This window comes from Schistocerca gregaria, chromosome 1, assembly GCF_023897955.1.
Source record: "Schistocerca gregaria isolate iqSchGreg1 chromosome 1, iqSchGreg1.2, whole genome shotgun sequence".
NCBI lineage: Eukaryota > Metazoa > Arthropoda > Insecta > Orthoptera > Acrididae > Schistocerca > Schistocerca gregaria.
In genome coordinates this window covers 71,668,951-71,688,172 of record NC_064920.1, presented here as the reverse complement: position 1 = coordinate 71,688,172, position 19,222 = coordinate 71,668,951, and the positions used below count along the sequence as shown (strand labels likewise).

At 42.7% G+C, this 19,222-nt stretch overlaps 1 protein-coding gene across 1 annotated transcript in view; it reads left to right on the top strand.

Moving 5' to 3' along the window:
• Positions 1-18,041, top strand: part of LOC126331791 (uncharacterized) — a 155,605-nt gene extending 137,564 nt beyond the window's left edge. Inside the window, exons 4-6 of the mRNA XM_049996526.1 lie at positions 2,670-2,882; positions 11,814-12,075; positions 16,835-18,041. Of these exons, the coding sequence (XP_049852483.1) occupies positions 2,670-2,882; positions 11,814-12,075; positions 16,835-17,002 (643 nt within the window). The 3' untranslated portion in view covers positions 17,003-18,041. The remainder of the gene's footprint in view (positions 1-2,669; positions 2,883-11,813; positions 12,076-16,834) is intronic.
• Positions 18,042-19,222: the final 1,181 nt, after the last annotated feature.

Genomic DNA, 19,222 nt, shown 5'->3' with positions numbered 1-19,222 from the left:
GTTGTTTCCAAACAACAGAAACATCAGATTTCCTGGCAGGTTAAAAGGGCGTGCCGGAACCGAGCGCCGAATTCGAGACCTTTGCCTTGTGGGGGCAGGTACTCTACCGATTTAGCTACCCAGGCACGATTGACAAATTCTCCTCACAGCTTTACTTTCTCCGGTAACTTGTTTGAAGCGAGGAGGCGAGGTACTGGCGTAAGTAAAGCCGTGCTTGTGTAACTTACTCGATAGAGCACTTGCCTGCGAAAGACAAAGGACCCGAGTTCTAGTCTCGGTCTGACACACACACAGTTTCAACCTGTCGTGAAGTTTCATGTGAGCGCACACTCTGCTCCAGAGTAAAAATCACGTTCTGGCAACAGAAACGTGTTTTATGTCAGCTCGATGAAGCATCGGAGGAGGAGGCTGGAGCTTACAGTCCCATCGACAACGAGGTCTCTAGAGACGGAGCGCAAATTCGGATTAGAGGAGAACGGGGAAGGAAATCGGCCGTGCCCTTTCAAAGGAACCAACCCGGCACTTGGCTGAAGCGATTCAAGGAAATCACGGAAAACCTAAATCAAGATGGTTGACGTGGGGTTTAACCATCTTCCTCCCGACTGCGAGCCCAGTGAGCTAACCACAGCGCCACCTCCCTCGTTTCGACGAAGTATTGAAGTGATGTTTGATATTCTTTTAATACGCAGTCTTTTTTGATTTTGTCTTTTTTATTTGAGGAAATTGCGTTTTTTAGTGTTAAATGATAAATGTGTATTTTTTTTAGTTTAAAAAACATCCCTCTGTTAAACGTAACAAATCAACAATTTTCGAATAAAATCTGAAGTAAACATTGAAATTTTCAATTTTGCTATAAATATGGTTTATTTTTAAGTAGCAGACAACAAGGGAGTTACGTAGAACAAAAGTAGTCCGTAGGTTACACAGTCTTTCATATTTCCTCAGCCAGTTTAAAGACGGTTCATCACTTCTGTTTCTAGGTGAATCGACGAGGGTCGTTCAATAAGTAATGTCCACATTAAAAAAAAAGCCATTAATATACATAGACAAACGTCCTTGTTGGTGCTTCACATTTGATGTTTGTTCTGTGAGCCGGTGAAGTTTCAAATCGTCCTGGCAGAGGGCAGAGCCGTAGTACAGCGTCAAAATGCCGTCTGCATACCATTCACGTTCAAGCAGCGTGCTTTATTGAATTCTTGTTTGCAGAAAAAGAAACCGTGGTGAACATCCATAATCGTTGGTGTACAGTATATGCTGATGCTGCAGTTGATAGGAGTACAGTTGGGCGATGCTTGAAGAAAGTTAGTGCCTCAGGAAATGCAGAAACAGAACTCCATGATCAGCCACGCTCGGGACGTCCTGTCAGCCATTGCTCCGGACATGCTGAATCGTGCGGATGCCATTCTTCGTGCCGACAGGCGCATCACAACTCGACAATTGGCCCTACAATTTCGGTCAGCATTGGAAGTGCGTCTGCAATGATCGAGACTCGGATATTCAAAGAGGTGCTCACGATGGGTTCCACGAATGCTCACAGTGGACCATAAGATTCAAAGAAAGGCCATTTCATCTGAATTATTGGAGCGTTTTGAGACAGACGGAGAGGCCTTTCTGTCTGCGCCGGAAACAAAAAGGCAGTCCATGGAGTTGCATCATCCTCATTCACCACAAAAGAAGAAATTCGAGACAAACCCCTCTGCCGGAAAAAAGGTCACAGTCTTCTGGGATTGTGGTGGCGTCATTCTCGTGGATGTGATGCCAAGAGAGTCGACCATCAATTCAGAGGAATACGTGGAGACTCTGAATAAACTCAAGAACCGTTTCCCAAGTGTTCGATCGGACAAAAATCCAGCAGAAATCTTGCTCCGACACGATAACGCTCGCCCACACACAAGTCTGAGAACCCAGGAACACATCGCCAAATGGGGTTGGACGTCACTGCCTCATCCACCCTACACTCCAGATCTGGCACCCTCAGTCTTCCAGCTCTTTGGGCCACTTAAAGATTCATGATGGCGAACACACTTTGAAAATGACGAGAGTGTCAGTCATGCAGTGAAAACATGGCTACATCTACAGGACACGAGCTTTGACCAGCAGGGAATACATGCTCTTCCACAACGTTGGCACATGGTCATAGAACGTGATGGAGACTATGTAGAAAAACAGGATGTGGACAAGACATGTTGATGCATATTGTCATCAAATTCTGATTCTTAACAATAAATATGTTCTGAGAAAACAAATGTGGGGCATTACATATTTATCGGCCCTAGTAGTAAAATACTGATTGCATACACAAAGGAAGAGATCGAAATGAGACAGCGCCTGATAGGTAAGCAACACACCTAACATACAGGTAATGCGGTTACGATCTTAACTGACCAAGGCTACTAGGAAACCTACCGTAGTCTACCCTTATTCATTTACTTACAATAGTCTACGATAGCCTATAGTAGTTCTGCAGCTCTGCCCAAGGCAAATGGTGTATGTTGGGTTGCCTACGTTGAGGTGCACGAAGTATTTTCCGGACCAGTTTTATTTTCCCGGCCCTGTACAAAGTTAGTGCCGAGTGTTGCTGCTGAATGCGCTCGCTTTACGCTTCGTTTATCTCTATGTCGCCCGATCGCCCGAGAGGGGGAAAAGCTGTATCAATGTTTGCTCGGCAGGGCGTTCAAGTCGCTGACCGAGGTGCGCGGCCGGCACTGCGCCGCCAGCCGCTCGGCGGGCAGCATCTCGCAGTTCGACATGGCCGTCACGCAGTTCGGCTTCATCGGCTTCACCATGGTGGCGCCCGAGAAGCTGGGCATCGAGCGCGGCGGCGAGGAGGGCATCGTGCACTTCTGGCGCGTCATCGGCTACATCATGGGCATGGAGGACAGGTGGGTGCGTGCGCGCTGCCGCACGTATCTGCGCTGCATTTAAAGCTGCACGGCCAGTACTGAAACGTGTCACAGTTAATAACAGCAGTTTCACCATTTATTCTGGTGGCACTCACACTTTTGAGCTTCTCGAATATGTGCAACTTCTGCATTCCTTGTTGTCTCCACAAGCGATGTTCCTAGGGCCTGATCGCGGGGCGAAAAGTCGCAATACCAAAAAATAATTAATGTAGAGTAATGAAATTTCGGGATTACATTTGCCTGGGTAATATATTTAAGTTATTAACATTGCAAGATCATAGGTTAATGTAAGTGCGAGGCAAGCCATTGCAAATGTGAAATGCCGGGACATTAATAACTGCTGTAACCGCCAGTATGTTGAATGCAAGTATGCATACCTGAATGCGTTGTGTTACGTAGGTTTGTGGTATGAGGTTCCATGTCTGTTGTACTTGGTAGTTCACTACACTTTTTATCTCCGCAACTTCAGCATTTCTTGTTGTCTCCACAAACGATGCTCCTAGCACGTGATCGTGGGAGAAAAATCGCATGACCGAAAATACTGTTTGCGGATGAGACGGAAATTGTCGTTCGACGATGTCCAATACGCGTTCGATTGGAAACATATCTGGTGACCAAGCAGGACGAGGCAACGTGGTGGCAGTCTGTAGAGGTGATGGGTTACAAAAGCGGTACGTGGGCGAACCTTATCCTGTTGGCGAACATCCTCTGGAATGCTGTACATGAATGGCAGCACAATAGGTCGAGTCACCAGACTGACGTACAGATTTGATGTCAGTTTGTGAGGGAAAGCAACGAGAGTGCTCGTGCTATCATACAAAATCTGACCCCAGACCAAAGCCCGAGGTTTAGGTCCAGTGCGTCTAGCATGCGGCCAGTTTGCTTTGAGGCCCTCAGCTGGCCTCCTTCTGATCAGCGTATGGTCTCCACTGGCACCGAGGCAGGAACAGCTTTCATCAGAAAACACAACAGACGTCCACCCTGCCAACCAATGAGCTCTTGCTTGATACCAGTGAAGTCACAAGTGGTGGTGGTTTGACGCTCAGTGGAATGCACACTTCACTGCGTCTGTCTCGGATCTGTCGTTGAAATTGACGATTTGTATGAGTTCGCTGTCTCACTGTAGTGCCAACTGCTGCTCAAACCGCTGCTGCAGACATATTGCGATGCGACAGAGCCATACGCCGAACTCGATGGTCTTCGTTATCGGCAGTTCCACATGGCCGTCTGGAGCCCGGTCTTTTTGCGACCGTACACTCCCGCGACCACCTACACCAGCAGTCATGTACAGTGACTACGTTCCTGCCAGCTCTTTCGCAGAAGGAACGTCCAGCTTCTCGTAGCCTTATTATACGACCTCGTTCAAACTCAGTAAGGTACTGGTAATGGCGTCTTTATCGCCCTAACAGCATTCTTGACTAACATCAACACAGAACGTCCAATCTCAAAAGCAACTAACGATCACGACAGTTACAGCGTGTATTTAAAGGAAACCTGATTTTCATGCTTGTAGTGGCGCGAAATCTGATTAGGCACCATCATTCGGGCCTACCAACTGTCATTTATGTCGCACAACTCGTTCTTAGAGTTGCGATTTTTTTTCCAGTCATTGTGTAAGAACATTATGGAGTTGACTAATCTTATATATTTTTATGTCGTACGAAGTATGACCACTGTGTTAGTGCCAAAATTGTATTTAACAATTTGCGATCGCCAAATTTTTGTCAAAGAAAGTAACTCATCAGTTTAAGTGATAAGTCCCGCTGACATGTGGAGATTTTTAAGCTCCAAAACCAATGAGTTACTTTCTAACAAGGAAATTTCTGAAGATGGAGTATTTCTGTATTGGGACAAAGTGCGGTTCCATACTTGTCGTAAATGAACAGTCAGTTCACTGTCATATACTCAACGTATACTGAAGAACCGACGAAACTGGTGCACCTGCCTATTGTCGTGTAGGCCCCCCGCGACCACGCAGGAGTGCCACGTCACGACGTGGCATGGGATCGACTAATGTCTGGTGTAATGCAAGAGAGAACTGACGCCGTGGCACCTGCAGGACTGTCTATGAATCCGTAAGAGCACGACGGGGTCGACATCTTTTCTGAACAACATGTTGAAAGGCATCCCAGACATGCTCAATAATATTCAGGTCTGGGGAGTGTGGTGGCCATCGGGAGTGTTTAAACTGAGAAGAGTGTTCCTGGAGCCAATTTGTAGCAATTGTGGACGTGTGGGGTGTAGCACTGTGCTACTGGAATTGCCCACGACGGTTGCAATGCACAATGGACATGAACGGATGCAGGTGACCAGACAGGTTGCTTACGTACGTGTCGCCTGTCATAGCCGTATCACTACAACTGGGAACGCCCCACACCATTATAGAGCCTCCACCGGCTTGAACAGTCCGCTGCTGACGTACGGGGTCCATGGATTCATGAGGTCTCCATCGTCCGCTCGATATAGTTTGAAACGAGTCTCGTACGACCAGGCAACATGTTTCTAGCGCCGTATTCTGGCTGGTTACGTATCTCTTCTTTCGAATACGCATACCTTTAGCAGTTTCTTTCGCGCTTCAGTGTACATATCACAGCGAACCGTTGTTCTTTTTCGACTAGTTGCTCTGTAGCTAAGAAATATGTCCTGAAGACGGGCGACGTTGGCCTGAACCGGTAGTTTGGAAATAAAAAGACAGACAGCCGCAGACTGTAACAGTTACACCATTTTGTATAAAGAAGCACTGCGAATAACTCCCCTGTGATGAATACGTCCAGTTTTGATAACCTTTCCATTTTTTCTCAACACTGCAAATACCTCAAAAAGCTCCTGTGTATATGTTCTGAGTGAAGAAACAATTTAATAATGAGTGCAATCATGTTTCCTCTTATGTAACTATTTTCAAATGTACAAAATCGAGTAGTATCAAATATAATGTTTACCCCTTCGTGCCAATGGACTGAAATGCTTTATAAGCTAACACCTTCTCTATATTTAAATGTCTTATCCCACACTTAAATCGTATTTGCTCCCATAAAACCGTATGTAAGTGCCTAGCACTTAGAAAGCCCGATACTGTTAAAATGTACCAAGCACAACGTTTTTGTCTGTCTTCTGATACGAGTTTGTTTTCTGTGCACTCTTAAAAACTGAGTAATGCAATAATTGCATTATTATGTTTGTCACTATAGAACTGCATTTCAATTCATAAAAACGTGCATTGCCTAATACAATGATAGACACTGTCCATGCACAATGTGGTGACCACCTGTCAGAAGGCCGAAAAGGCACTTCTTGCAGTACAGACTGCCGTGAGATGCGCAGGCAGAGAAGTCAGTGAAGTTCTGGTAGGGGCGGACGTAAGTGTGGAGCCGAGGGCCACGGCCACGAGCGCCACATTTCTCGGTAGAGGATCCGTGGTGCGAAGAGTCTGATCGAGATGGCGTCACAGCTTACCTATTTGGTTTAAATCCCGGGACGTGGTGGCAAGGGGAGTGTGTTAGACTCATCTTGGTCCTATTTCAACCACTCACATACACTGCGCGCTGCGTGACACGTAGCTTTGTCCTGCTCGTAGATGCCACCGTGCCGAGGAAAAGCATATCGCGTGTAGCGGTTAATACAGTTCTCAAGCGTAGATGCATACATGTGTTCATCCAGTGTGCTTTCCAGAATGACGAGGCCATCCAGGAAACGCCACGAAAACATTTCGCAGACAGTAAGGCCTCCGTAGAGGTTTTTACCACACATATGCCAATGGCCATCTGTCCGATGGAACATAAAACATTCATTATTCTGTGACCACTCGGTAGAAGTCCAGTTGAGGTAATGGCCTGCAACTTCCAGCTTCCATCGCCGCTGAACAGCGCTCAGCCTGGGTGCACGAACCAGGAGCCTGCTGTGGAGGCCGTTGAGGAGACACTGTTGGTAACTCCTTAGTTCGTCTGGGCGGCCAGTTGTTCAGCAGTTTCACGTATACTGTCCATAAGACACCTCCGCAGCCGTCGTTCACCCCTGTCATGTTCGGCCCGTGGCGCAACACAGAGGCCTCAGCGCCGGTCTTGGAGGGCGCCATTTTGCCATACTATACCCACTGTAGCATACGAACCGTTTCCAAACTTAGCCGTTTCGGAAATGCTTCCCCTCTCGGCCCCTCTCATGCCCTCTTGGACGTCAGACGACTCTCTCCGTCGCCGCATTACGACAGCTGCTCTGTTTTGCTCGTCCGCGGGACACGCCTTATGTACCCTCCACCTCTACTGCTGCCACTTGCCGTTGCGGGTGGTTGTCGCTGGTTGACGTCCAATATTAACGTGACTGTCTCGTGTACTTTTATATATTGTAAATGAAGAGTAGACAACTAAATAAAATGATCTAAATTTATACGCTGGGCATTCTATGTATGTCACTACTCATAAATAAAAATTATTACACTATCTGATCAAAAGTATCCGGACACCCCTCCACTCCCCCCCCCCCCCCCAAAAAAAATACGTTTTACGTATTAGGTGCATTGTGCTGCCTCCTACTGCCAGGTACTCCATATCAGCGAACTCAGTAGTCACTAGACATCGTGAGAGAGCAGAATGGGGCGCTCCGCAGAACTCACGGACTTCGAATGCGGTCAGGTGATTGGGTGTCACTTTTGTGATACGTCTGTACGCGAGGTTCCACACTCCTAAACATCACTAGGTCTACTGTTTCCGATATGATAGTGAAGTGCAAATCGACCTCGACTGTTGACTGACAGAGACCACCGACAGTTGAAGATGGTTGTAACGTCTAAGAGGCAGACATCTATCCCGATCATCACACAGGAATTCTAAACTGCATCGGGATCCACTGCAAGGACTATGACAGTTACTTATAAGGTGAAAAAACTTGGATTTCATGGTCGAGTGGCTGCTCATAAGCTACACATCACGCCGGTAAATGCCAAACGACGGCCTCGTTTGGTGTAAGGAGCGTAAACATTGGACGATTGAACAGTGGAAAAACGTCGTGTGGAGTGACGTATCACGGTACACAATGTGGCGATCCGATGGCAGGGTGTGGGTACGGCGAATGCCCGCTGAACGTAATCTGCTAGCGTGTGTAGTGCCAACAGTAAAATTCGGAGGCGGTGGTGTTATGGTGTGTTCGTGCTTTCCATGGAGGGGGCTTGCACCCTTGTTTTTTTCCGTGGCACTATTACAGCACAGGTCTACATTGATGTTTTAAGCACCTTCTTGGTTCCCACTGTTGAAGAGCAATTCGGGGATGGCGATTGCATCTTTCAACACGATCGAGCACCTGTTCATAATGCACGGCCTGTGCCCGGGTGGTTACACGACGATAATGTCTCTGTAATGGACTGGCCTGCACAGAGTCGTGACCTGAATCCTATAGAATACCTTTGGGATGTTTTAGAACTCCGACTTTGTGCCAGGCCTTACCGACCGACATCGATCCTCTCCTCAGTGCAGCACTCCGTGAAGAATAGGCTGCCATTCCCCAAGAAACCTTCCAGCACCTGATTGAACGTATGCATGCGAGAGTGGAAGCTGTCGTCAAGGCTAAGGGCGGGCCAACACCATATTGAATTCCGTCATTACCGATGGAGGGCGCCACGAACTTGTAAGTCATTTTCAGCGAGGTGTCCAGAGACTTTTGATCACATGGTGTAAGGTACGAGGAGCAGCTATAAAACTTATATTGCCGCTTCGAAAAATTCAAGCAGTGACTAGTAAACTTGGCGACAGAGTAAGTCCTCCTCTACGTGTTCAGCCTTCAGCGCGATACATTTCTTTCACCGGTGGATGGATCGGCAGATACCTTGATTGCAGAAGTCTGAATTTTCGCTGTTCAAGAAACTGTCCAGGACTAAGATCTTATCGTCGTTCTGGAGATGCCTGCCTGGTAATTATTCTTCATCGGAGGAAAGACGAAGAAGTCACTGAGTGCAGTGTCAGGAGAGTTTGGGGCACAGGCAAAATTCGAAAGCTCAAAGCAGCAGCACGTGTTGCTGCGTCCTGTGCAGAATGAGGTGGAGTGTGGTCGTGGAGCAAAAGCACCCGCCTCGGACAGCTTCCCGCGACACTTCACTTCGTTTTGACGAAGCGTGCTCCTATGGTGGTTTGTCCTTTGCGTGTGTAATCTATTAGCACCGCACCATGGCAATCCAGTCAGCATCACCTTCGTCTGATGATGACTCCGTCTTCGCCTTTTTCGGCGCTGGTGAATCCTCGTGCTTCCATTGCTTACTTCGCTTCTTCGTGTCTGGTAGATCCCGATGAACTCAGCACTCGTCCTGTTTCATGTGTTACAAGCCCCGTAGCTCAGTGGTCGTAATATGTCAGAATGAGCGAGAGGCATAGTTTGGGAGAGAGGGATGACTCACGGCGAAGCGTGCAGGGAAACACGAGAAAGTGTGTCCCTGCACTTTATTACATCGAAGATGCACAACGGACATTTCTGTGAACTCGGTGTCGGCGCCGCACACGCCAGGGCCGGAATCTGCAGCGGTACGGCCCCCTTAGTCTTTTGTAACTACTCTCGGTTTACCGTTAGAAACAGAACATTGCTGGTGGGAGGAGAAATTCTAACCGCTGTATTTGACCGGCAAGTGTGTGAACGTTGAAATTCATTCGTTATAATTAGCAGCACGTTGGTAGGTTACGTGCTGACATAGGGTTTCGTCCTTTCCCTTTTCTTCCATTATCATCAGCAATACGAATACGTTATCACAATCCACATGCATTCATACTAGTTACGTTTACTAAGCAATCACAGTGAATAGAAAACACTTTCTCTTCACAAAGGAGTGGGTAACCAGTGGATCGTTCCGATTTAGGTGGAGAAACGTCCCAGCAGAGAATGCCACATGTCATTCAAGCTGCACCTAGGCAGTGAATAGTCTTACCTCAGGTCCCTCAGCTATTCGAAGATTTTCAAACTCGCTTCCCAACGTCAGTTCTGACGGAATGCTTTTATATATCCCCTATCCTCCTTAAATCACCAACTTTACAATGTTTTGCTGTCAGTTGCGTTATCGCCATCTTCCTGCGTTGTTGACAGGTGTTGTTGACATATGTTGTGATATCTTAGGCCATCCCTCGTGAACTATGTACCTGTTTTTTTTTTAAAAAAAAATATAGCACAAAATGTGCTTGTAGGAACGTTTCGGAGGAAGATGATAGTGAAATATCTAAGAAAGAACGGCAAGGGACGACAATTTTACAATAGCTAGTGATCATAGTTACGCTAGCAGAGGTCATTCAGAGGAAGAACTTCAGGACATTCGTATTGTGGTCCTCTGCTTTTCCATTCAAATATCTAAAGTTTTAGTTAAGATCAAGTATACTCGTGGTCTCCGTGGTGATAAAGAAAATTGCGGATCGCAGCACTGAATGCCACTTTTACAGACTTTCGTCCTGTCCTTATTGAAAGCAATTTTTACGTGCAATTTTAAACCATAGAATACAATTCTACGTGAAAATTTACTTGCTACAGGGATACTATAATTTTTCAGAGTATAAAATTCAGTTTTCTAACAGTTAGATTACGTATACTATTAAAAAAAGAGCACAAAACGAGTGATTTTGTGCGACAAAAAGTATGTTCCTGCTGGCTTAATTTACCGCAGTAAGATCAAAACGGGATTTTTAACTAAATGTTACTTCATTTTAATAAAGAATTTCAGGTATGTTGCGCCTTAAATGTCGTTTTCAGCATAGGGTCCCAGAGGCCTCCCACCTCATGGCATGCATTACACAATAATGTCGCACAGTAGTATTGACGTACTCCCTAGAGGCCTAGACAGCTCAGTAAAACTGTCAATTACATTGTTAGTAATATTTCTTTCCCCCATTCCTGTCAATTGCTCCCTTATACTCTCCCTGAAACTCTGTACAACCTCTGGTTCTTTTAGTTTATCCATGTCCCATCTCCTTAAATTCCCACCTTTTTGCAGTTTCTTCAGTTTTAATCTACAGACCATAACCAATAGATTTTGGTCAGAGTCCACACTACCCTGGAAATGTCTTACGATTTAAAACCTGGTTCCTAAATCTCTGTCTTACCATTATATAATCTATCTGATACCTTTTAGTATCTCCAGGGTTCTTCTATGTATACAACCTTCTTTCTTGATTCTTAAACCAAGTGTTAGGTATGATATTCATAGCCATACATGAAATAAATTTCTTAAATCATCTTCCTTCGTGATTGTTCCCTATTTTCTGAGTAACGAATCATACAATTCATCATTCTCAACACTTTTTTTATTCATTTGCTGTAACATCCCACAATGCCGAAAATATTTTAAAGTACTCTAATAATAATGTTCTTTCGTTTTGTTTTGATCTCATTCTCCATCCAACAATAAGAAACCGCCATCGTTCTTGTAGCACGCGACAGACTGTCAAAGAAATTTTCAATGTTACCTACAGACAGCACAATAATTTTAAGCAGCCCAATATGTTTCCGTAGTTTCTGATGTTCTTAAAATTACTGTGCAACCTCTCAATCTATCTCCTATATGGTCAATATTATTGCGCGTCCGGGAGTTATTGTGAATATTTTTGAACGTCTAGGGGTCACTTTACATTTCCTTGTTTCATTGTTCTACATGAAATGTCTTTGCCGTTTCTTGGATATTCAGTTTACGACTGAGCCACCACTACTGGGAGCTGAGCTGTTTTGTTAATTAATTCGCGTGTTCTTAAGAAAAGTGAAAAAGAAATATTCTTTTTAGAAACAACCGCGACATTTAACATAACATGAAGGTGTCTTGTAAGACCAATAAAATGCGCCTTGGTTATGTAGTTAAGTTATATTGTAAGTAATGTTCCACAAATAATGGAAGGATTTAGTAAATCGTTAAGGAAATACGAGCTACGGTCCTGTCTACAGTGCTTTTCTGTGTGCATACAGGTTCAACATATGCCGCCCAGAAGGCGTTGAAGAAACCCGTCAACTGTGTTCAATGTTGCTCGAGCAAGTTTTCGTTCCTAACCTGAAGAAACCTCCAGAAGATTTTGCTACGATGTCACGCGCCATGTTGGACGGAATATGGGCCATTCTGCCAGCAATTGACTCTGATGCTGTCTGTGCATATGTGTACAGTCAGCTGGCCGGACTGCCTTACGATTTGGACAAACTCAGCAAGGAGTCTCGCAACGCTTACGAATGGCAGGTACGCAAACTTTCTGAATTTAAATACTTATTTTGTGGAAAGAGTGAAGTTTCAAACGAAAACGAATTGGCGTACAAAGTTTTGGTCTTTAGCTATATACTGTATCGCTAATTCTCAAATAACGTCCTCGTAGACGTAGATTCCACTGACAAGATAATCGTTTCAGTAGCATCTTAAATGACACGTGCCATTTCCATACTTCATAATCGGAGGAGGAGAAAATTAGATTGTGCGTTTCCTGGGCACATTAGTTCTCAAAATTGTCGCCACATTTATTAGTTGGTGGGGGACGAAGTAATTTCCAGAAGTGCGTTAAATAGTTATCGCTTTTTCTCGCAGCGCAGGCGGGCGAGATGTGTACTAATTTGTACTCAGGAAGGTATGTTCCGTCTATGCCTCTAAATGAAGGTCCGTTTGTTTTTTGCCATGCGCATTTCACTTCTTTTATTTATGAAGCATCTTCAGTGGCCTGTAATACACGTTGCCTTTCATACATATAAAAAATGTATAATGTAGTAGTTCCAATACGTTAGTATGATACATTTTGTGATGTTTTTCTCTTCTGTATCACAAATTTCGTGAAGTTAAATTGTCGTTGGGTGTTAGCCCATATGTGTGGTTCTGGAGATGTCTTGATTCGGTCCCCATGCTCCAGAGGTCCAATTCCAGCGTTTTTTCACCCCCATCAGCCAGCTGGAGCATGAGGTTCGAAAGAACACATCCCCAGAACCACACGTATAGACTAATAATGTGGAAGTGCAAATCATAAGTAACACCAAACAATAATTTAACCGCACGAAATTTGTGCTGGTTCTGATCTGAAAAACAAGAGAAAAACATGACAAAATATAACGTAGTAACGTATTGTAACTATGACATAGCCGGCCGTTGTGGCCGAGCGGTTCTAGGAGCTACAGTTCGGAACCACGCGGCTGCTGCGGTCACAGGTTCGAATCCTGCCTCGAGCATGGATGTTTGTGATGTCCTTAGGTTAATTAGGCGTAAGTAGTTCTAAGGCTAGGGGACTAATGACCTCAGATGTTAAGTCCCATAGTGCTTAGAGCTATTTGAACTACTACATAATACATTTACAATGCATATAAAAAGAAACGTGTATTATAGGCCACTGTAGATGCATCAGAAATAAAAGAAGCGTTATGTGCATGGCAAAAAACAAACTGCCTCTCATTTAGTTGTATAGATGGAACATACTTCTATGAATTTTGAAGCAGGCAGTATCCACACACTGTAAGTTTGTAAGCGGTTTTGGAAATTGGAAACTAATAGCAGGTAATTCAAAAACAGCTTTTACAGTGGAGATCGATATGCTAGAAAATCGTTACATACTGAAGAGTATTACAGCCCAGTTTCAGTTTATGGTCTCATTGCCCAACACAATACTTGCATTCACATCACCACAGCGTGCATGTGTAGCGAACTTCATATGTGATTCTTTTTCGGTCGAGTCTACGTTTACTTTTCGAATGATTATATTCCATACCTTATCTACATTTGGCACACATGAAATAGTGTGAAGATAGCTTAGACCTAAGTAGGAACACAACATGTACTAGTTACAGTATTTCTAGAATATCTTTGGGCTTCGAAAGTACTGATTTACAGTGCTACTTTCAGTTGTTCATGTAAAAACATGTTCATATAAACATACTGATTCTAGATATACTGTTGTGGTTGGCAGGAGAGCCAACCGTGTCTTTCTAAAGGAGGCCGAAATGCACGCGTTTTAGCTCACGCAGACTGGCGTGAGGTCTGGAACATGACAAGAGAATTAGAATTGAGAAAAACGGACGTAGCTGGTGGAATACTTAACTTTAATCCATTCATGGAGAATGTTGCTCTTTATGGTACATGATTCACAATATCAATAGTACGGATACTGGCGCCTTGCTAGGTCGTAGCAAATAACGTAGCTGAAGGCTATGCTAACTATCGTCTCGGCAAATGAGAGAGTATTTCGTCAGTGAACCATCGCTAGCAAAGTCGGCTGTACAACTGGGGCGAGTGTTAGGAAGTCTCTCTAGACCTGCCGTGTGGCGGCGCTCGGTCTGCAATCAATTGATAGTGGCGACACGCGGGTCCGACTTATACTACCGGACAGCGGCCGATTTAAAGGCTACCACCTAGCAAGTGTGGTGTCTGGCGATGACACCACATATACAGATCTAGTTGCTGAATTTTTACTTCGGCAATCGAGATTCGCTTTCACATAAATGCTGAACTGTTTTTGAAAGGTGCTTGTGTTTTTATATTCCCGTTTGCTTTTAGAAATGTTGGTTAATGTAGACAACGCGATTGTATGTGAAGTGAAGGACATTTATTTACGAGGGTTGAATGAAAAGTAATGTCTCCACCTTTGCAAACTGGGTTTGGGTGGGAATATTTTAATAAATCAAACGCAGAAATGATCCTTAGAATGTGATCTTTAATTAACAATATTCACTTTTCCACTTAATCACGAGCCAATTGGATACATTTCTGCCAATGATGAACAAGTTTTCTGAAGCCACCATGGAAGACGTCGGCGCACTGTTTCGGCAACCACAGTCTTTACAGGTCTCTCATCGTTTGCATCAGAAGCACAATGATGTCCCCGCAGATCGACTTTCATTATCGGAAACAAATGGAAGTCAGAGGGTAGTAAATGTGGACTGTGTGGAGGATGCCGTGCGATGGTGAAATTTAGTCTCGAAGTTCTGCTGTGGTGACACGTAAAGTATGTGGTTTGGCATTGTCATGGCGCAGGAAAACATTTCCATTTTCCTTTCGGATCCTTGTTAGTCGTCGTTTCAGAGGTCACAGCATTGTGATGTGGCGCTCTGAATTTATTGTTCCACGATCAAGGAAATCAACATGGATAACACAATCTGCGTCCCAGAACACTGTGTCTATGATTTTTCCAGCTGAGGGCTGCATCTTGAATTTGATGCGAGTCTTTGTGTCCATATTCCATAGACTGACGTTTCATCTCCAGTTCGTAATGGTGACCCATGCTTCGTCTCCTGTCAAAATTGAGTTCTCATAATGCGAGAGAAGTTCCTGGCAATTTTCAATTCTGTGCTCTTTCATTTCAGGAGTCAGCATTCGGGGTACCCATCGTGCACAGACCTTCCGATAGCCAAGCAAAGCAATAAAGTGACCAACACTTTCTTTTGAAAAGCCAATTGTGCTTTTAGTTTCTCTCTGATTCATAAGACGATCGTCCTGAATCAGTCTGTCAACATTTTGCCTGTGAAACTCGGTTGCTGCCACAGGACGTCCAACTCGTTGTTTGTCACGCAGGTCAAATGTTGCCACCTCAACATCATTAAGCTTACTCACCCAACGACACATAGTACTCATATCAACGCAGTCACTGTAAACTGCTTTCATTGTCTGATGAATCGCCTTTGGGGTGACACCTACTGCTGTTAAGAATTCAGTGACTGCTCATTGTTTAAATCGCGTTCACCGACTGTCTGCACAGGCCTTCATACTTTACACTGTTAACAACACAACCATTCAATGCTAAGGCTTTCCGCCAACTGGAGCCGTAGAGAAGAGACTACAGAACAAGCCTGTACCTGCCGCATACCAATGCTGCCAATTGTTGAAAGGTTCCATTGTAAACAAGAAATCCCGGCATGATAGTTAAAAACAACTTTTCCAGAGGAGATTGACTTACAAAGGAAATGATGTACTACAGGCCAATTTTAATTTACAGTCGAATTCCCAGACAAACACTCACATTTACAGCACTGCAGTCTTTGAAAGCAGTTGGCATCCGACGTTTTTAAGGATTGATGTTGCGATGTTGTCACGGCAGTCACTATCTGCAGGCGGGCACCATAGCATTTCTGTATCTGCAGTTAGAGTCAAAGTAATGTTACTTTTTAAATGCATGAAATTTTCCAGCTTCAGGAAACATTTTCTAATGTATGTCATATCTCTGAAACTATCGAAATCATTGGAATCTCCTTTTGTTGACCTCAAAACTAATATTTTCAGACTTTTTGTATTGTGTTTACTGCATACACACTTCAGAAATTTTTTTCTTCTCTGTTGTTAATATTTAACTGGTAGAAATTATGTTGTTTACTTTGCCTCCTATAATAATCACGTAATTTCTAAACACGTATGATATAGGTCTCTACAATGCCTATAAGTATCTCAAAAATCTGGTCTTAATTTAACTGGATCTGGATCTAAGTTTTTTCCTGAAATAGGCGAAATTTTGACGACTGTAAAAGTTATCCACTTTAGAACTGGCAAGTCCAATACTTTGGTAAACAGAACGTCTCTAATACCCAGGGGTTGGGGTTAGGGTGAAGGCTAGCTACTGAAATTGTGGTTTTTGATATGTATGAATTTGTCGATTTTGAGATGTGGTATACCATAAAAACTAAGTTTCCCTTATACATACAGGAGTGCTAGTTCTGCAAGGTTCACAGGAGAGCTTCTGTACAGTTTGGAAGGTAGGAGACAAGATACTGGCAGAAGTAAAGCTGCGAGGACAGAGCATGAGTCGTGCTGGGGTAGCTCAGATAGTAGAGCACTTGCTCGCAAAAGGCAAAGGTCCCGAGTTTGAGTCTCAGTCCGGCACACAGTTTTAATATGCCAGGAAGTTTCATCTATAAAATTGTTCAAACTGTTTTCAGAATAACGCTAACTAATTCATATTCAAAATGAAGTGAAATTGAGTGCTTATATATATAGTTGTTCAGTCCTTCTTGTTGTGATACATGGATTGTTTCTTTTACAGGTGTATCTTGTAGAGTTAATGATGACATCTTGGTACGGATGGATACTACGTCTATTTTTTAATTTCATCGTGTGGCTCTCCATCTACATCACACAAAAATGGCAGTTCTTAGCAAATTATACATTAACAGATAAAGTAGTTCATCAAAACATATATTTGGCCAGTTAACATATTAGTTTCCATCAACTAGAGCACAATTCACAATACATTTTAGGCTCAAACTGATCTCCTTTAAGCAATTAGTGTAATTACTACTAGCAGAAGCCTTATAATTAATACACACATTTTCTGTGAATATATTCAACTTCACATCGTACTAGTCATAAATAAAATACTTTTGCAAAACAATCAGATTTGAGTACTGTACATGATATAATAAAACTGTATATTTTTAATATGCATGGTAACTGCATATGTTTTATGAAGACAAGTACTATAAAATTTGTAATAAATAATATTTTTCAATCTTGGATTGTTTTTATGTGAGGGGCTTTGTAAATTAATTCAGAATGCTGTTTAGAGTATCTAGTATTTAGACTCCCAACGGTTTTATATAAATGTCTTTGTACTATATTATTTTCGAAGTTTTCTTTCAACCCTCGAAATATATCCAATTGCTCAGCTTGAATTTGTTTTTTAATTCAAAACTACAGAATGTGCTACAGATAGCTTTTAACAGGAATATCTAGATATACCAGAAAGCCAATCCGTTTTATGGATTTTTAAGGAACTGTAATATTCTAAGGAGTATAAAAATACAATGTGAAATATAGCTTTTACGTTGAAACCATTTATTTTTGCTCAATTCATTTCTAACTGATAAGAATATTTATGCAACTATATTGTACATATACATGTTAGACAAATTTTGTAATTTGATATCTTTATTGTCCATTACCGCTTCCATCAAGTATAATTATGTTTGTTGCCAGAGATTTGTAAAAATATAATCTAACTATTAACTACAATTCATATTAACTTAGTTACTTCACTTTGATTCCAAATTTGAGATGTTACTATTGCATATCAGATGCCTTATTTGTTGTAACAATGAATGTTTGTGTAATGTAAAAATTGGAAGTCACTCACCTGCACTTTTTATTTTTGTATCCACGTATAACTGAAGTATTTAAAGATACTTAAATATGTGATTGTTTTCTGTGATATTCGTTGTTGATATGCATAATAAAATGGTTTAAATATGGCAGCAAGTATGTAAGAAATTTACAGTTACTTACACTTACCTTTAACAAAGTTATTTGTAGTTAATAACTTTGAAGTAATGTGGTCTCAGGAGTGGTGTGAACTATAAAATTACAGTAGTGCTTGATTCATCAATAAATCCACTTAAATTAAATATTATTAATATGTTAGAAAATTAGGTTCACCAACTATGTAAAAAACATAAGATATCGGATCACTGAAGTCTAGTGTACGACAAAAATATGATTATTTACCTATATTTAAGAATAAAACAAATACCACAACAGTACAATAGATTCATCACACAATAATAATGTCTCTTATCTCTAAAACTTGGTACCAAATAACTTCAAATATAAAATAAGAGAGTAAATGTATCACCTCCTCTTACAATTAAAGCTTCTGCAGTCATTATCACTGCATATGTCTGCATACTTGCATTTTGTTATTACCTTAGAGAGTGGACAATAACTAGGTCAAATTGATGAAGTGCAATTTTCACTAAAACACGTAGTGAAGAGTGTAATATTACATAAGTTTAGTAAAAAAGCAAGAATGAATGTTTGTTTCATAAACAACTCACCTTACTTCTCGACATAGTGTCCTTTGAGGGATATACAGTTGGTCCGGCGATCCTCCAGCTTTTTCATCTTATTGGAGAAATAGGTTCTGTCACTATCTGCAAAATGCTATTCGCCTGGAACTAACACTTCCACAGTTGATGAAAAATTCTTGCCAGTAAGCCAAAGTTACGAGTTAGGGAAAGCAAGAAGTCACTTGGGGCTAATTCTGATGAATTGGGTGGATGAGGACGCAATGCAAAGCCCAATCGTGCTCTTTCACTGATGTCTGGGCTGGTGAATTATCCTGGTAAAAAGAGTCCTTTTTTCCATGCCAACTTTGGTCTTTTTTCAGCCAACACAAGTTTCAAACGATCCAGCACTGAAGTGTAAAAGGGTTGAGGTATGGTTCTGCCTTTTCCAAGTAATCTACGATAATTATTCCTTGAGCCATCACCTTACCAGCTGATAAAATGGTCTTTACCTTCTTCAGTGTACTTTTACCAACCTTTGTCCATTGTTTTGAGTGGCATTTTGACTCTAGAATGTAATGATGGGTGCAGGTTGGTTTGGTTGTTTGGGGGGAAGAGACCAAACAGCGAGGTCATTGGTCTCATTGGATTAG